Raw genomic sequence first — 20,781 nt, 5'->3', positions numbered from 1 at the left:
TGAAAGTTTGGAAAATACATTTCAGAGCCATAAAGATGGCGAATTATCTGCGCTGGAATAATAAATAAAAGACTGACCTTGCACTTGTTATAATCAGCAATTCGCCTCTCAAACACTCATAAATAATACCTAAGTTACATTCCCACACGTACAGCGCCGATCTTCGTGTCAGCTGATCGAGTCGAGGTAGGTCGGGATGTGTGGATCGGTGTCTCCAGCCACAAGGGTTAGGTACTCTTGATAATCAAGTAATTTGGCAAATGATTTTAAAATTAGATTAGATTAAAAAATATAATATAATTTTTATATTAATATTTTCATGTAGGTATTTCATTTTTGTAAAACCAAACTTCATGATTTATTTACGCAATTGTTGCATCAAGATATCTCATTATTTTGTTACAACGCTGCAAATCATCGGACATCATCATTTCAAAATTAAATTTTAATTCATATAATTTTTTCTCAATTTATATATGCGATAAGCATTCTCCTCTCCAGCACTGCTTCGGTAGTGGTAGCGTACCTACCTACTATGCTATGGGCACGAGTCCACCTGGCTGCGCTATGGGTATGGGCTTCCGTTGAAAACGCAGAGCACCAACGCACACCCGTTTTTTGTAATGCAGACGAAATCCCTGAGGAGCTTTAGTTTATTTAATATATTATAAGGTCTGTACCTTCCGTCACTATATGTCCTGGAAACAGCAGCAACATGTGAAAAAGGAACGAGGAAACTTCTACTTCTACTACCGTTGGGAATAATATTCGTAGAAATACAGTTAACTTGATTGACATAGCAACACTAAGTCAACCGTCTCTTGGTATTGCCAGGTGTGGTAAATTTACCGTTTAAAAGTTGTGTGCGTTTAGAAACAAAACATGTTACAAAGCAAATTTAATGAAATAAATAGATACTAATTTAATTAAACAGAGAAATTATTAATTAGAAATATATTAGTTGATCTGTCAGACAAACCAAATCATGGTTGGTGTAGGTTTGACTTGCTTGACAATAAATGACATGACATCTTTGACTATAAGCATGACATTGACATGACTGACATTTGTATGAGAAATTAATTGTCATTTGTTGTTTGTGGCGATCAAGTGGCGATCGATTTATTAGTAGCATAGCAAAGAAAATAAAATCATTCACAGTTGATTAAAATTCAGTTGTTTCTGTTGAAACCTACCTACTGTGAATTTACCCCATTTTTGTATGTGAAACTCAACTTTGTAGGTTACCAAACCTAACTCTTGCTCATCATGTCTTTAGCAGACGAATTGCTGGCAGATTTGGAAGAGAATGACGATGGAGAACTCGAGGCAGTTATTGAGAACAAGACATCGACTGACGTGGCCCATGAATTCGCTATACCTCGATCAGTTATTCCCATGGAAGAGGACATAAAAAGCGTCACTATAAGAGAGCTAGCAAAGTTGAGGCATTCGGACCGCCTTCAAAGGGTAGGTCATCTTTTAGTATATTTTCTTTAGTTACTAGACCATTTTTCGCTCGTCTTTTATTATCTGGAGAGCTGAGGAGTGGAATGCGCTGCCTGAATCTTCCCTGATCGCCACTAACTGGCTGTTTTCAAATCTGAGTTCAATGGGCATTTATTAGGCAAGCATTTTCCGGGATTAAAAGTAGCCATGTCACTCTCTGACCTATAAAAGAACTCTATGGCAAAATCACGTCGATCCGTCGCTCCGTTTTGATGTGAAAGACAGACAAACATACAAACTTCACTTTCACACACACTTTCATTATAATATTAAATCAATCAATCAATCAAATCAGCCCACATCCACCCACTGCTAAGTAAATTTTCACGCCACTGCCTGGTCCTGTGCTAGTCTCATCCCACAGTTTACCAGCCGACTGCCAAATGTCATCCAACCAACAGGCCGGTGGTCTGCCCACCATTCTTCGACCCAGTCTTGGCCACCACTCAGTAATTGCTTTCGACCACCTGTTGTCAGTGCGTCTCTCCAAGTGACCCGCCCATCTCCACTTCAATTGTGTTACCCTCTTACCCATATCCACAACTCCTTTTATTTCATTTATAATATTAGTATGGATTATTCTAAACAGCTGGCAAATGAGCAGGCGGGTCACCTGATGGTGAGATCACCGCCACCCATGGACACCTACAGCATTCAGTCATTCATTCTACTTCATTATACTATTCCTCATACTTAAATTAATCAACCCCGTTTTCTTAGCTGATTCTGAAAGTATCTCTAATAAGTATTGCTTAATTTATGAATACAGGTATTGACAGAAATTGAAAGAAATGTTGGCAATGATCGTAAGAAGATTGAAGTTACGGGATTAATGGAATCTGATCCAGAATACCAACTTATTGTGGAGGCTAACAACATTGCTGTCGAAATAGATGGAGAAATAGGTAGGTTAATATTAATAGAACTATTTTTATATTGCTGTGACTCCTTTATGCATTTAAGCAAGACTTTAGCAAGTTACCTAATGACTGATAAATGTTTTTACAATCAACTGTCAATCTAATAATGTACCCTATTAAAAATATTATAAAAATGTAAAGCCAGAACATCAATTTAAGGGCTCATTGTTGAATATAATAGAGTGGCTAAGGTGCTCAGATATATTTTAACATGTCTCTTTGGCCAAGGCTGTTAGAGTATGTTGCAATGTACTTATTTAAGCGCCTTTTCTTGTTCCTTATATTTGATGCTAACTGTACTTTTATATTTTTTAACTCTAGTATGATGATTGAAGCATAAATATATGTTATATTTGTTGATGCATAAAAGTGTCCATTTTATAAACGGACCATTTAATTTTCCAGCTATTATCCACAGATTTGTCAGAGACAAGTATCAGAAACGATTTCCGGAGTTGGAGTCTCTGATTGTCACTCCGCTAGAGTACATCCGGACTGTAAAGGAGCTTGGAAATGATCTTGACAAGGCCAAGAATAATGAAACGCTGCAGAGTTTCTTGACTCAAGCCACTATTATGGTTGTTTCTGTGACAGCATCTACAACACAAGGGTAATTGAATTCTATTATTCTACATCTTAGATTGCAAACATTATAACTTTGTTTCGACTAAGGAACCGCTTCACTACAGGTACGGATGTGCAAGTTGCGGAAAGTTTCCAAAAAGTTGTCAAAGTTCTCAGTCATTTCTGTAAATGTTTACTTGAAAAATACTTTAAGAAATGGAAAGTTTCAATCCCTGTACAAAATTTTGAGAAGTTTTGGAAATTTTCCTATATGAAAAACACTGCAATTTTGGAAAGTTTCCTTTGGCACATCAATAACTACAGGTAAGTTAAGTAAACACTCACTTTGCCAGTTTTTAAGGGAGGGCAGGTGGTTAAAAGTTGAGTTGGTTGGGGGCGACATGCTGTAGTTGATTGCACCTTGGGCACCCTTTGACAACCTTGGACCTTTAAAAAAAAAATTACAACATTCTTTATTGATATTGTATAATGTAAACATTATAGTACCAACCTATTTCCTATTTTCAGGAAAATATTGACAGAGAGTGAACTAGAAGAAATATTTGAAGCATGTGACATGGCTAGCGATTTAAATAATTTTAAATCTAGCATATATGACTATGTCGAAAGTAGAATGACGTTTATCGCACCTAACATCACTGCTATCCTAGGTAAGTTGAATATTTGAAAACTATACTAAGATATTAATTTAAACTAAACATAGAGCTAATAAAAAAGTAAAAGTGATGGTTCTTAGTCAGAAAAAGGTCAGAAACAAATACCACAAAACCTTAGAAAACTTAAAAATCAAACAACAGTATGAATATAACAAAGTATGGTCAAGTACATAGAGATTGATGTAGCCACAGTTACAAAAATATGTATCACAACACAAACTTAAAATTAATTATAAGTGAATAAGTCGTGTATACATACATATTTTCTAACTTTGACTACATTTATCTATTTGTATTTGACTGTACCAGAACAAATACAGTACTAAGAAAAAAACCTGCCAAGAGCGTGTCGGACACGCCCAAGATAGGGTTCCGTAGACATTACGAAAAATCAAGTAATATTTTTCTAAGGATTTCATAGTGTGTACGGAATCTTCCAAGTTTAGGTATTTTTTATACCTTAGGCTTAGACTTGCTTTTTATTACACACGGTTAACACTAATCAATGGATGGTGAAACAACCCCTTAAACTACTAATAATTCTCAAGCAATCTTAGCCGTTATAATTGTCCTTGTAAATTTGATATACTTATACCCCACAATATAGTTAGTTGAGAAAAAAAAAATCACCCCTCCCCTCCACCCCACCGTTTTGAATACGGAACCCTAAAAGCACCTAGCATATGAAATCATATTCTTGTTAGCCATTTTCAACTTTTCAAAGTATTTTTGATGGTATTTAAATCTAGTTTTTTCGAACATGTTCGCTCAGGAGCATCAACGGCAGCCAAAATCCTCGGAGTAGCCGGCGGATTATCCAAACTGTCCAAAATGCCAGCCTGCAACGTGCTGCCCCTTGGACAGCAGAAGAAAACTCTGTCAGGATTTTCACAAGCTGCCTCGCTGCCTCATACTGGATTTATTTATTTCTCGCAAATCGTTCAGGATACTACGCCTGTGAGTATTTTATATATTGCAAGTAGAATTTCACAGACTTCAAAATCTTCAAATAATTCGTTAGTTGATATAGCCACAGACCAGAAAAAAAAATCTGTTCCGTGGATATAGCAAATTCAAGAGTTGTCAAATATTGTATTGAGAAAGTAAGAAAATTTACAACATCAATAATCCATACTATATACTATCCATATTAATATTATAAATGAGAAAGTGTGTGTGTTTGTATGTTTCTCCGTCTTTCACATCGAAACGGAGCGACGGATTGACGTGATTTTTGGCATATGGTTTATGGGCCCGAGAGTGCCATAGGCTACTTTTTATCCAGGAAAAATGCACAGTTCCCGAGAGAACAGCGCGCGATAACCGAATTCCAGGCGGGCGAAGCCGCGCATAAGCTAGCACATTATAAAAATATTGACTGTTCGAGAACATATTGGTAAATTTCGCCGAGAAACGGAAGCTTGGAAGTGGTGTAGGAGTACAGCACGCGTTCCGTACTTGCGAAGACCTGGATTCGATTATCGGCTCCAGCATTTATTTTAAATTAGTAAGGGGAGACCTTAGGCTATAGTATTGTTTCAGGAACTACGGTACAAGGCGGCTAAGTTGGTGTCCACTAAACTGATACTGGCGGCGCGAGTGGACGCCTGTCACGAGAGTACGGACGGACACATCGGGCGACAGCTGCGCGAGGGCATAGAAAAGAAGCTGGACAAATTACAGGTTATACTTTGTCTATTACAAGTAACAGTCAATGGGCATCTATTTTTTTTTATTGGTGTTGGTCGCTAGGAAAAGTACCTACTTTTACTCGGTTACTCTGAAAAAATATGACGATATCCTAAAAATATAGCTATAGCTTGACCAATTCGTTGGTAATACTCCCATTGTCTGCGCGCAGGGGGCGGGAGAGATGACATTTTGTTTAGCGCTACACACGGTATGAATTACGTTACAGATAGATCTTTACATATCTCCGACATTCTGCAATGATCTAATTTTATATTACGTATTATTTTACATATATAAGAATTTGTGTCAATATGATAATATCGATTAGAGAAGTCTAGTGAATAATGTTTTGACGTCATATTTTGTCAGAAAAGTTCGTATTTGTCTTGCTTTCTCAATAAGCGTCAGTAAATTTAAATAATCTAGATTCTAGATAGTTCATCATATCTGTAATGTAATAACATTATCTAATGGTAAGTAATGGACCAAAATTTGAGAATAAGGGCCTGTTTCACCGCTCATTGATAAATTTATGCGACAGATATCCGTTGCTGTCTCTGTTAGTTTTGTCCGAATAAACACAGACGGCGTCACATTTATCTGCAACAAAAAAATATCAATGAGTTCGTTAAATCTTGGTTTTTGACCATGGTCTAGCTATAATATTGTTTTGTTTCGTATTTGAAAGGAACCAGCGCCAGTGAAGTTCGTGAAGCCGCTGCCAAAGCCGATCGAGCAGAGCCGCAAGAAGCGAGGCGGCAAGCGCGTGCGCAAAATGAAGGAACGGTACGCGATGACCGAGTTCAGGAAGAACGCGAACCGGCTCAACTTTGCTGACGTGAGTGTAACGGCCACTTTTTTGTGTAGAATTTTTGATTTTATTAATAATTATTATTATTATTATTTCCATCTTCCCACGAGATCGGGCGGGAGAGTACGCCTTTATGATCCTGAAATATCAATTACTATATCTAAAAAATGAAAAATTTACACGGGTGTTTTTGATGCAAATTAGTTGGATGTTTTGAAGATTGCCATGGAAATTAAGCAAACCCCAGAATTTCAATTTACCGGCTTGATCTAATGGTTCTCGCGATCAAAAACCACGTGTAAAGTCTAAATAACCCTCCTTTGGGCAGTCGGGTAGAATTAAACGCAAATGTTGATGAGGATGTGTGATTGTTTGTATTTCATACAAAAGCTTCTGATCGGAATTTATTGACATTTGTCACACAGCTAGTTTATAACCTGGATGGACACATACAATAATTTTTATGTCGCAATCGCAATTGGATAATACCCGTGCGTGGAATAACAGTTGTTTTGTTGGGAGACAACACCAACAACTAATATCTAACGAAACCGACCAGTAAATTATGACATACTCCCGCTATCAACATAGCGCTAATAAATTCTACGTCTCAATGCTGATTCGAGCTTAAGATCCATTATAAATCGAAACGGGTCTTAATGAAAATTCCATGGCGGTCTGGGAGAGCTAATTGAAAACTGAACGCAATTATGGCGAGAGCTAGACCCAGCTCGTTATCATATTCCTGGAAGCGAATGTTGGATAGTTTCTTAAGACAATTAGACTTGAGGAGAATGTGTAGATGATTACAGTTGGAAACTGAGATACCATGAAAGGAAGCTTCAGGTTAACAAACTGGATTAAAACGGGAACTATAGGTATTTTCTGTCACTTTCATTTAGATTTGTCACTAAACTGCGATACCCTAATTATTATATTTATCCCTAAGAAATATATTGGTCATCAAATTAATCAAATCTGTCTCTAAGTATGAGTCATCAGATTAATGTAAACCTGTATCCTAAATTATAGTTTGATCATCAAAATTCGATCACCAAAATAATAGATCTGTCAATTAATAAATAGATCAGTTCCTTAATTCCATGCTTCTACCTATTCTACTAAGGCAGGTCTGGTTAGGTACGACGACGAGCGAAGCGAGGAGGAGTGTTAGGTAGAACTGCGACCCTCAGTTTGCGAGCCGAGCGAGCGAAGCGAGCGTACCGCGGCAGCGGCCGGCGAAGTGCCAGAACATTTTTTGCTAATACTTATAAGATGAATACTAATGTTTGTAGTAGGTACTTGAGTCTTGGATGTTTGTATGTATTTAAGTATATATGTATGTATGTCTACCCGTTGTTTAGCACCCATAGAACAAACTTTGCTTAGTTTGGGGCTGGGTCAATTGGTGTGATTTGTGAGAAGATATTATTATTATTATTATTTCATTTATTGTATATCATTATCGTCAAATTTCAGTTCAATTATTTGATGATCAATATTATTTTCCAGTGAGTATAATTAATTTTTAGGAAGCCATTTCTATATTGTTTGGTGATTCAGTTTTAGTGACAAATCTATTATTTTGGAATCCAATATAATTATTTGATGATCAATATTATTTCCGAGTAATTTTTAAATAATATTTAGGTAACCGTTTTAATATTATTTGGTGATTCAATTTAGGTGACAGATCTACTATATTAGGATTAGAAATAAAACAACTATATTAGGTCGCCGAAAACGCATTTATTAGGTGATCAATAAAATCATACCCGATTAAAACTAATATGAGTTAGTCAAAAACGTTAGACATAAAAGTAGGAAAATTAAAGCTGTGTATTCAATGAGGTGTTACTTAGCGGCGGTCATCGATATATAATGTACTGCGCAATAGATATCGCTCCGATAGATTCCGCAATAGATGTGGCTCCGGAACCCTAAAAAGCTGGGTAGACAATAGAATCAAATGTTTTTCACATTATAACTCCAACTTTTACTGCAAATTGTTTGCACGTCTTCAATTGAGACAAGAACATAAATGTATTTACGTCAATCATGTTTTCTTCAGTTCTGTATCTGTTCACAAAGCCTCAAGTTGTTTTAGTTTTACTATACACAGCTAAATCCTATTTAGCTCTATTAAACAGTTTCGTTATATTACATCTTATGTTTTTGTAATTCTCTACCACGACAGGCAATTACTTTAACTAGTTAGCAATCCGTAATCCATCTCACCGTAGCGTTCGCAGAATCTTCCTAAATGTGACGTCACGCTTGGTGGTCCGCGAACAGACGTTGAATTTCAAATCGTTTGCCATATGTGGGTGGTGTTTTTTCGCGCGGACCAAATAGACCGGAACACGACCCGCGCGGACGTGGACCCGGTGCCGTTGCTTGCGCGTGCGTAGCATGTGACATACTGGCAGTTAGAATAGGCAGCTTATGTTTGATTTTTTAACTCAAGCTTGCTTTCTGTTAAGCAACTGGTTCGGTTTAACTGACAATTGTAGACAGGGCGAGTTGGAAATCCATGGGAGAGGCCCAGCAGTACCACATTACTACAGTCTATTAATAAAATGTCGATAGTTGTAAATCTACATACCCATAAAACAGTACCGTAACTGACTGACTGACAGACAACGCACAGCCTAAACTTCTGGCGCTGGAAACTTGAAATTTGGCGTATACGTACCTAGAGGATTATAGTGGTGCATTAAGGAAGGATAATTTATTGAATCAGGCGTTACTTTGCGGAGGTCCATATCAATGAACTAAAAGAATTTCCTTGGTCACCCGCGACCTTACGATAGCTAAGTTGTTCTAACAACTGGTAGCATGGTGTAGGTACGGTTAGCAGTTGTTTCTAACAACTGGTAGCATGGTGTACGGTTGTGTCACTCTGAAGATGAGCTCTGGTTGAGTTCGAAACGCGTCAGTGTAGTGTGGTGGTGGTGATAGATGGGTTTGTGTGATTTGTGTGTGTTCTTACAGTGTGGAGGTGGAGGAACTGCATGAACACGCATATTTTGCATAAGCTTAGCTATCGTAAGGTCGCGGGTGAGCAAGGAAATTCTTTTAGTTCATTTTAAGGAAGGATGTTTGTGTCTTTGTTTGTAGGGGGTAACATCTGAAAGCCCTTGTAGCAATTTTATGAAGAAAGGACATTTAGCAATTTTATTAAGTGTAGTCCTTGAGGAGTGTATTCTTGAGAGTAAAAAGTATGTCGGAAATTATATCTTTCGCTGCCAGTTAGACAAATTGTATCTGAAAATACGTATCTAATATCGTTTCCTTTAGCACAGTGTTTTGTTTAATTATTTATAACAAAATTGTTTTTTTTTTTAAATCTAAATACCTAAATATTTAATATAACTGGTGCCCGCGGCTTCGCCCCCGGTGTAGTTTTTTTTTTAATTTTCTAAATTTTCTTTTATAAGAGCCTTCTCCTGACAATAGCAACACAACATTGTTTGTTATATTTCTTTTGTTTTATGTTAGTTTTAATGTAAATAATGTTGTATTTATTTTATCTCTTTTGAGTATTTCTGTTTTGTCTCTTTACCGCACGTAATTTTCACTGTCTGCTTATCCTTTATATAACCAAATGTTTTTTCCTAACTAGGTTAGCTGGAAGAGATCCCTTTTTAGGGATAAGCTCGCCTTTGTTCTCCTCTCTGTGTATTTGTATTTTTATTTTTATGTGCAATAAAGAGTTTACATACATACATACAACAAAAAAGAATTAGCGAAATCGGTCCAGCCGTGATGCCGTGACCAAGGGAAATAGGGATTCATTATTAGTTTTTGTTTACTATCCATGAATACCGTGTGTATTAATCATAAATCTTAAGCTAGGTTTTACGAGCGAGTCTTAATTGCGCGGCGTTCTTCGTTACAATTGTATGAATCCTCGTTAATGTTGGATCCATTTCCATTTAAATTGGATGAATTGTTTGCACGTTATGATATTAATTGTTCAGCATTAAATTTTCGTTAATCAACTTGGAGAGTGAGAGAAGCACGAGTTAGATAATGTGTTTGGGGAGAGGCTACAATAGAGACATCTCTCTCCAGGCTGGTCATGCCCAGGGACCGAAGTCCTAAGGAAGAGCGTCAGAAGTTGTATTTATGCGTCCGATATGAGGAACTTAGATGGCGCGATGCTGAACGTTGGAGTTTCTATATGTGCTCACTAGATGGCGCTACTCTTTATTGTACAGTCGAGTTCATAAACTTGTGAGCAAAAATTTGATCAAAAATACCTGAACACGCTTCTACGCAGTTAACAATAGAGTCGTGCTCAGATATTATTGATCAAATTTTTGTTCACAAGCGCAAAACTTATGAACTCGACCGTAGGTACATGAAATTAACTGATAAAAAGAGATATACATTACTAACATTAATGTAGGCGAATTATGTATATGTATTTGGATGCTGCAGTTCTCAGTTAGTGTACACAAAAAACGTTACTATATCACGTAAAAAATTAAAGCAACTCGATTAGATTCGAATGATTTCGGTGCCACGCCAATGATGTACAGTCGGCTGCAAAAAATTTCACGTTTGAATTGTCAAAAATACGAGTAGGTATCTCATTACTACTCAGATAAACATGCAATAGCGTCACGAAAAGATCAAGCTCAGCGGTGAAACGTGTACGATGCAGTTACAGTTAGCAGCAGAAGTAGATGAGCGGTTCTGGTGCTCAAAATTATCTACCACTTCTCTGATCCACTTCTGCTGCTGAATGTATATGTAGATCTTTGAGAACCACTCTTGACCATGACCGGATGAATTCTTAACGGAGGTACGGTACCCTAAAAATACTCATCATCATATCAGTTTCCTCTAACGATAAACCTCAATCTAGGCTGTAAATATTACTTAACCGACTGCTCACACATGACAATTGGCATCATCTGTATGTAAAAGCAAGAAAATAGCATACATGCCTTTATCATGCACGAGGTGAGCCTTTATTATTGTTATGTAAGACTCATGCCATAAATGCATTGGTTATTCTTTTATAAGGTAGCGTAGTAGTAGTTCACAAAGCATTTTTATTACAAGAGATGTCAACGTTTGTTTTTATCTTTGCCAAAAATAACTTACGTGTTTCGCATTTGAGTAATATGTTTTGTTTTGAGACTCTAAATTAAAGGAACGTGACAAATTTTGTTGACATGAGTAGAATTGCCATGAAAAAGAAAAGTTTACCACAAAGATAAAACTAAAGGTATCTCCAATCATAAGTGGGTAGCGTTGATGGAGCTACATACTTTTTATTGTTTCTTAACCGCCCCGTTGTAGCATAACAGTTTATAGCATGTAATTGTTGGGAAAATAACTTCATCGTTGCATTTATCGATTAGTTATTGAAGATTAAGTGTTATGCAGAGATGAGATTAAAGTTGAGGTCAACTGAGGTACAACAGCGTATTTGTGTCATTAGGCTGTTACTAAAATGAAGCCTTAGGCCTTATCTGTACTTTTATTAGATCAGATAGGGGTCAGCTAATAGCTAGCCATTTTAACCTCATGCCGCTAAAATTTGCAACAGAATGGAGAGATAAATTTCATAGGAACTATGAACATATCATATACAGTCGCGAACAGGGATTGTTGAGCCACTTTCCACTGTTTGTAATTAGGCCGTGTAATGCTATTTTGGGTTATTAATGACAAAATGATAGGGAATATTACTGCAATTTTCTGCCGTCAGTGCTGCACTAGCACAAAACGGTAAACGGTTTTTTGAGTATCATAAATGTCATAATATCATATTATTTCAATTACATTTTTGGATATATAGCTCTATCGTTACTTATAATCTAATGTAAATATCATGTTATTTTGTTACTAATAAATATTATCATGATTTCTATAGATTTCTATAGGCAGTGCTATGACGACAAAATATAAAGAGAACTGACGTTGTCAATGTTGTCATGGAGGTTTGCGCTAGTGCCGCCTCCTGCGCAGAGCTTTGCCTAATATGCCCTATTTACTTCGAGTATGTAGGTATAACAAACTCGGCTAAATAATGAAAATTGGTGAGTGGCTCAAAAATCCCGGTTCGCGATGGTACATGGGTGGTGGACATTAGGAGTGGTAAAAAATAATTTAAGTATTTTTTTTTATTGTGCAGATCGAAGACGACGCCTATCAAGAAGACTTAGGCTACACGCGCGGCACGATCGGTAAATCGAGCACAGGCCGCGTCCGCTTACCCCAAATAGACGAGAAGACAAAAGTCCGGATCAGTAAGACCCTACAGAAGAACCTGCACCGACAGAATCAGCAGTACGGCGGCGCCACGAGCATAAGGAGACAGGTGTCGGGTACCGCGTCATCGGTGGCCTTCACACCGTTACAGGTTGGTATTGGTACACACTGGCTGGGTAGCGCGCGGCGATTTGTTTTGATAACGATTCCGTGTTGGTTTTTGAATGATGTCTGATATTTTAAAATTTGCTGGTTTGATTCTTATTCGATAACTTTATGGCTAAAGAGGGGTATATGTCTCAAATTCGATTAAATTTGAATATAATGGATGAAAAAAATAATGGCCATTTGATATTAGTAATGAAATTTTGACAGAAATTATCAACTTTACAGGATTGTTATAAAATAAACTTAACCTATATCAATTTGTGTCGTAAACGATCACAAAAGTACGTCTAAGTATTACTTTAATCGAAAATTTTATTATACTTATCAAATGACCATTATGTATTTTTTTCCATTGTTCGTTGTTCTTTTTAAAATGATTTCTTCAGTAAATCCAACTGTCAACATATTATTATTTTAGAGTAAGACCAGCAAGCTCTGTCTTTGCCACTTTAGCGGATGCCTTTTTTGTTCAGTTTTTGTCCAAAGGATAAGAACCATCGCTAGAAAACCTGCTATCAAATAAAAAAAACCGCATTCAAATCGGTCCACCCGTTTAAGAACTACGGTGCCACAGATAGACAGACAGACACACACACAGACACACAGAAATACAGACACACATAGCGGTCAAACTTATAACACCCCTCTTTTTGCGTCGGGGGTTGGTTTACTAATGTTTCGGCGAATAACGTTTGGCAACCTGTTTCATTTCGCAACTTTTCATTTCCCAACTGTTTAATATTTCTGAAATTGTAAATATTTCAGGATTTTTATAAAACTAACCTAACCTAACCTAAAGAGTTCTACACGATGGCCCTGAAATAAATCCTGAAATATTTACAGTTTTAGAGTTTGTGAAATGAAAAGTTGCGAAATGAAACAGGTTGCCAAACGTTACGTTGCGAAAAGGCAGTACTCTAGTCGGGGGTTAAAAAGATCGGCGATAATATTATCACCCCGTATAAATTAATTTTTACAAATTCAATTTAAAATATCGCCACAATAGATTATAATTGTATTTGTATGCTTGTAAAGCCTTAGTACAAAATGCAGAGTGACCGGAGACTCAGAGATTGAAGGGTTGGTTTGAAAATAAAAAGAAACCTTTGAGTGCCTATGGAACCATAAAAGCAAATTGTATGGTCCCTCTTGATTAACGATGTTATCTATCATGTTTTCATCAATGTTTATTGTATGGTATTGTTTAGATCCAATCTTAATTATTGCGTTCACATTGAAGATAATAAAAGTGACTCATTGCAGCTTTTGAAGTAAGACCTTGAGAAGAAAAACGAGCGTGTCTTCATTAACTGATCGAGTTACTTATAACGACAAGTTACTATCATACATAATACATTTGAGTTACAAAACAAATGTTCCAGATTACACCAAGGTTATCTATGTAAAACTGTGTGACAAATAATGAAATTCTATACTTACTTCACTACGTCTCTGAGCAAACAATCTAAAATTCAACCCAACATGTTTAATTACATAAATGTGGGTTAGATATCCTCGGTAAAAAAAACCGTGCCGTTGTACCGAGTTAACAATTTACATTGTCGTCGTAATGCCGTAATCGTGGCTGCATTATCTCACGTATTCATTTATGCGACTTTACATAGACATTACATGAACTTGGTACCATCTTCCCATTATGCACGATAGTTTGCGATTTTTTGTTAACTACTTACGCGTAATTTTGATCGGACAATAGCCGCTAAGCCATTTGGCGTTCGAAAATAACAATTTTGTGCCAAAATGCCGTTTGTAGGTAATTTATGTAGGCGGAATCCGTTTCGAAGGACCATACGATTTAATGAACAAAACGTTTTAAAGTTTATCTGGCGTCCTAAACATATACGTGAGGCCATAAAGGCATTACATTGTAGGTACATAATTAACTTAGCCATCAAGTATGCCATCGCATTCTTGGCATTTGCGACGGCGCATCGTATGAAAGTGCATTGTGGAATTTGTGGAGTAAAGACATTAGCGCTATCTCACCGAGATCGCACCCTTGAGCTAGCCGCTCTATGATCTATCGGTATAGACAATTTAGCACTTAAACTGAAGCCTTGAATATAGTCCTTCTAGTAAACGTCGGCTTTGAGAAGTGGTCGCTATTGAGGGCGTAGTATGATATACGCCATGAGCTATTACTATCATTTGTCACCTTCTGATGGTGCCGCCGAGATGCTTGGAAATACAGTGACGTTGAAAATTGTTCGGTATTTTTCTTTGTCTCTAAAATACCCCATTGAATCCACCGTCTTGGCTATGGCATTGAGACAAAAAAGCACATAATGTTACAGTTTTGCCAATTTACATTAGACAATGCAAACAATACATTCCAGTTTCAATACGTTCACATTGCTTTGTTACCCCGTACATTTCCCAGGCAGTTGATGGTCATGTCAAGCTATCGACCGGCTTGCTTTACGGATATGTTTCCCAACCCACGTGACGTTATTAACGCGATCGTCAACATAAATGGCAATTTATTCCTAAGGATGCCATTTAATTGCACCAGAGCACATTTCAGCCAGTACTCAATTAAAGGGATCGCAAACAGTCGTGAAATGAAAGTACTAGGGGAAAGTAGAAACCTAACGTATAGCATGTCCATGGCCCAAGACCTGTGCCCATTTATTTTTAGCCCACTGGCATTTATTACAGGCATAATACCGTTTGCCGTGCACAAGTTTTGCATGTGGGCAGAATGGTCTGGAATGGAGAAAATTACACATCGGTATTTCAGGCGATCTGGTTAGGACTTTCACCGTTTACGTTCCGATGGTATTTATGCCATCGACGCGGCAACGCCCTTTTACTAGAGGCTAAGGCTAACGCTAATGAGCTTACGTATGGTAGCGACAACTTTATAGCAATAAACCAACTTTATGGTATGGTTTTATGATGAAAGCACATTGTAAATGATGTTACGAAATTTATTAACTTAGGTTGCTTGGGTACAATTTGGAGCGAATAAACGCGTACAATGTGTACATGCGCTTTACTCATCCAGAGCATAGCCAGTCATTTGAAGGGATTCAGATAAAAAACACATGCCATTATGGCTAACCATAAGCGTCTTCCATAAATAATCAGGTACTGTGTTTAACTTTTTTATTCTGGGGTCTGAATAAGTATAGCCAGTTTCTTTTTTAAAATAACATTAAGTAATAAAAAGTGGTCTCCCAGTCGAAGGCACCTTTATGGAAATATGAAAACGCAGAATCTAATTTTATTGTGCTTCCATCATTAACAAGATTTTTTATTACTTTGCTTTAGACTCTATCCACCCAAACCATGGACTTATCCTTGAAATTGGAACTCACGAATCGCTATAATTCGAATCAAGAGCCGACATTTTTCAATTTTAGTTTGGCTATCTGAGCGGATACTCCCTGATAGGCGAAGACTAGACGTACAATAAATATTGTGTTCTACAGATATTTACCACATATTTTGATATTTAGGTACTGATCTTTTAGTCTAGCTCTAGCGTATATTGACAAATATAAGTATTTATTAAGTAAGAAATGTACCTAAGACTGGAAACCATCAGTAATGGATCTTATATGAATAAGATCGCAGTATTCTTTGCACGTCTGTCTAGTCTTCGCCATAGAGTAAAGAACCACTTTTTTGTTTCATCTAAGGTATTTTATTACCAATTATTATTTCACATCGATAAACTATAAAGAGAACTAACATTTCCCGTATTTACACTAATAACTTTACGACACCGTCAAACCTAACCGCTAATGTAACAGTCGCAGTTTAAAGCATAGGTATAACAATTTCGCGCCAATCAGTAACCACACCCGGTATGTTTAGTGTAAACGACCTGCGAGCCTAGCATACTAGTTTTTGTCGCCGCCACAAGACATTATCCCTTTCTAACCAATATGAGTGCGTAAGAGATGGATGCTTTATATCTGTGATAAACTAGCGTGCTAGGTCCCCTGGGCTGCAAATGGAGGGATATTACCGGGCCCTCCGCCCAACAATCGCTGGTGCAGCCACATCCAGCGGCGACCGTTAACCGATGGCAATCAGTGAGATTATGCTCGGGCCGCCGGCGTCTGCTGTGTATACCAAGTACCATACTAACCCCACATTATTCCGACTCTGGCTAACCTCTGTATTCAGACAAGCCCGCAAAAAAAAGGTTTAATTCGCAAGTGAAGCCAATTTTGCCCGCTGGCTTTAACTTGTATAGCTCGAGATAAAAAGTCGCTCTACTTTCCTTACTTGTTTAGTCCATGAAAGATTAAACGAATCCGTTTATCTCATTTTCAGCTAGATCGTTTTATATGGTCCGGTGATAATGAGAGCAAATCATCTCGATCATCTCGCGCGTCCATGTATACAGAGGAAGAAGTTTTGCGGCGGTGTTACGCTTTCTTCGTCGATTTCACAAATCATTTTCTGCGCAAAAGAAGTGCTAAAGGTTAACTCTCCATTTGAGCACACTCAACTTGCAGGTTGTCGCGTGATTGATAAGTGCCATTATAATTACTTGACGCATCGTAATGAGCAAAAAACGCTTGAGATAATCGATTATCAACCGAGTAATCATTGTATCCATTCGGCTTACTTGTTTACTTATATGTGACGGACGACGTTGTATGCTGCCGCGTGGTCTGCAATCACGCTAGTTTTACATAAATATTCGTAGTTATTACAAGAATGACTAGAATAACCGATCTGCTACAGTATCTGTCAATGTACAACACGCAGACAGCTGAGCAAAGTAACATCTGCTACTTCCAGTCGGCCCAATCACCGCAATTAATTTTATACATCCAAAACTGTTCCATTTGTCCTTTTTATTTTTTCTCGAGGTATATAAGATCAGTAAAGTAAAATTTATTAAGTAGTTGCAGACTTATCTAAAGAGATAATTTAATTTTGTAGCTTGGCCCGTGTACACAATGATTTTCATCACATGGCGAGGAAAAAAATGCAAAAAATTAAATTATTTTGTGTCCACACACTTCACAGCTTGGCAAAAGAAAGGCGCTAAAACAACTGAATAAAATATGTAATGGCTACCCGCCAAACAAGGGGCTACTACAAAATTCGAAAATCGAAGTACGTATCATACCGTCCCTCTTACTTTCGTATTAAATAATATTAGCGTCAGAAAAACGATATGAACTTCGATTTTCGAATTTCGTAGTAACCACCCTGATTGTCACATTATATTATTATATTATCTATATAATGCTAAGAACTGTGTTTCGTTTAGAATTCAAATGGTCTTACGGCCAGATTGTTCCAACGTGCTAAAGAAATATTTACAAAATTATTGCAAAACAATTTGATATAAATTTAAAATATAAAAATAACGAAGTTTCATGAAGCGTGGCAAATTTTTACGGGGTAAAATTGGGTTATAGCTAAGTTTTAAAGATGTAAATAAAACGTTGCCTGACTTGAAACCTCTTTAGTCCGAAATGACGTACCTCTACTAACTTTTTAAAACTAAAGTCATGACTCCCTTGGGGAGGAACACTATACCTAAATCCATAATTCTCGCGGAAACAATTGAGGCCATTGTCCTTTAGTATACAAGCATGGAAAAATATCATTGACGAGCAAGTGTGATGAAAGATATGTAAAGGACTTGGCATAATTGTCGAACTCATAAAAAGAAGCATTAATCTTAATAATACATTGTCCAAAATACTTATGCTTATCTTTCCAAACCTCGCCGATAATGTAATATTCCCATTCAGTTGCCTTTCCCGTATAAACGTATGCTGCTGGTTTCTAATATGACCTAAACTTCGAGAACTAGCGCTTGACCCTTCGGCCTAGCGCGCAAATTCACTTCAGTAAACTTTCGATAACATCATCCATGCATAGCCCATTCCGTACTCATATTTTTTTTAATGAACTACCGTGGGACTCAAATACAAGATGTGCAAGTTGCGGAATTTTTCCAAAAATTTCGAAAAGTTCTCGGAAGTTTCCGGAAATTTTCAAAAGAAAATATAGGAAATTTAAATTGAATGTTTCAATCCCCATACAAAATTGTGAGAAGTTTCCGAAATTTTCCTATTAGTATGAAAAATTCCGCAATTTTGGAAAGTTTCCTTTGGCACATCTGTAGACTCAAACATGATGTACTCGTAAAATCGAGTTGTGTTGTGTTTCGGGTCTATTTCAGCTATCCGTGCAGCTACCCCTTTGATGTCGTACTTAAAAAATTGACTGATGTATGGAATGATTCAGCACAAGTAAAATATCCTGGATGATATTTATAGCGGTTTTCAATCAAACTTGTCCAGGAATCTGGCAAACTATTCCGCATAATTTGTAGAACCAGTCGTTACTTTGCAGAGGTCCATATCAATGAACTAAGTATGTATAAACAATTACTTTGCTCGCAGTAGCTTAGTGCAGGTCGCGAGTGAGCAAAGTAACTGTTAATAATATTTAGTTCCTTGTATAGAGTGAGACATCTATTTCCTTAGGCCAGACCACCCATATTCTTTTTTTGTTGCAGGGTTTGGAAATCGTGAATCCACAAGCGGCAGAGACGCGCGTCAATGAGGCTAACGCCAAATACTTCTCAAATACATCGGGTTTCTTATCTGTTGGAAAGACGACTACTTGATTTATGTAAATTTACTCTCCCGAGTTACTACGTCGTTTTACGATAAAGTCGGAAATGTATGCAGGTTTATGCACTCTGCGGCATGTACTGAAACTATCAAATAAAACAATTTGTAAGTACATTTTGCTATTTTATTTTATGCTATAACTATAAAAGGAGATAACGGTCGGTACTAGGTGAGAGGAGAGTCAGCGACGCCTATATATTCACATATATTTATCTTATATTACACTATCCTTTAGCCGCGGTTTCGCACGCGTAAACCGGTCTAACCTAGTTAGTAAGCCGGGTAGTTGAATTAATATTCTGGTATTTCGAAAAAAAAACCTGTGGAAGTTCACTGAAAATTAGATTGATAGAATTCATTAACGTTGCGTAAAAAAAGTTATTCTTGCGGTTGAAATATAGGGATTTTTTTACGATCCCTTGGAAATATCGAGATAAAAAATAGCCTATGTTTTATTCCAGACGTCCAGCTACCTAAATAAAATCTAATTTTATTAAAATCAGTCCTGTCGTTTTAGCCTAAAGTAGTAATAAAAACACATGCACGCACGCATATGCTCACAACCTTTCGCTTTTATAATATTAGTAGGATTAAGTACTTAACTTACCCACACTAGCTGTCGCCCGCAACTTTGTCTGTGTACTGTGGGAACTTTACACTTCTAGTAAAGAGTAACTTTTCATTGCTAAATAATCTTTAAAATCGATTCAGTAAGTATGTAGTTTCAGATATTATCCACAGCAACAAACTAGAGTTTACCTGTTAAGATATTATAGTTACCTACTTAATCGGTATGCACTTTGTAGAATATACGCAGTTAATTGGAAAATACCGGTCCTTTCTATAGTAAGTATACTTATCTGATTTTCTCTGTACGCAATCCAATAAAAATAACTAGGATCTAACAATACTCGTACTACGGCGGCATAGTAAACAGCCGCACCTTCGCGCGGAATGTTTCTTAGTCTAAAAATACAGGTATCGGCATTGGAGCATTTAGGCCGCCATCGATCACTGTATAAGGTCTCGCTAAACTGCATTATACGTATTACGTTACGCAATATAAAACAAACCAACTATACTTCATTCCAAATATACAGGCGAGCCGTTCGATTCCTGACCCGCCTAAGAACGTTCCCACAGGAGTCACAGTGTGTGTAAGGGAATTCATTACATAGAATTCCCGTGTCAAGCCATGCGATAACACTGTGAATTTTTGTACGAAAACGTTACACAGTGGGTCACGATTCAGTTGGTTCGATGGTACAACAGTACATACACCAAGCCGTGGTAACCTAGTGGTTTGACCAATGGTCTCTCAAGCTGATCGTGGGTTCAAACCCGGGCTCGCACCTCTGAGTTTTTCTAAAGGAGACGGAAAACATCGCGAGGAACCTGCACACACATGCGAAGCAATTCAATGGTGTGTGAGGTTCCTAACCTGCACTGGGCCCGCGTGACAGCACAAGTCCTCTCATTCTGAGAGGATGCCTGTGTCCAGCAGTGGGACATATATAGGGCCAGATTATGATGATGACATCCCGTAGAAAACATGTATAAACAATTAA

At 37.3% G+C, this 20,781-nt stretch overlaps 1 protein-coding gene across 1 annotated transcript; it reads left to right on the top strand.

Annotated features, from left to right (window-relative positions):
• Window positions 1-1,053: 1,053 nt before the first annotated feature.
• Prp31 (pre-mRNA processing factor 31) lies at window positions 1,054-19,327 on the top strand. The gene is made up of 9 exons (XM_074088169.1): window positions 1,054-1,470; window positions 2,279-2,414; window positions 2,835-3,039; window positions 3,522-3,664; window positions 4,443-4,627; window positions 5,213-5,353; window positions 6,051-6,200; window positions 12,328-12,555; window positions 19,096-19,327. Exons 1-9 carry the CDS (start codon window positions 1,270-1,272, stop codon window positions 19,204-19,206), a joined length of 1,500 nt encoding a protein of 499 aa, XP_073944270.1. The 5' UTR covers window positions 1,054-1,269; the 3' UTR covers window positions 19,207-19,327.
• Window positions 19,328-20,781: the final 1,454 nt, after the last annotated feature.

Source organism: Choristoneura fumiferana, chromosome 5 (genome assembly GCF_025370935.1).
Source record: "Choristoneura fumiferana chromosome 5, NRCan_CFum_1, whole genome shotgun sequence".
Lineage (NCBI taxonomy): Eukaryota > Metazoa > Arthropoda > Insecta > Lepidoptera > Tortricidae > Choristoneura > Choristoneura fumiferana.
This window is presented reverse-complemented; position numbering and strand designations above follow the sequence as displayed.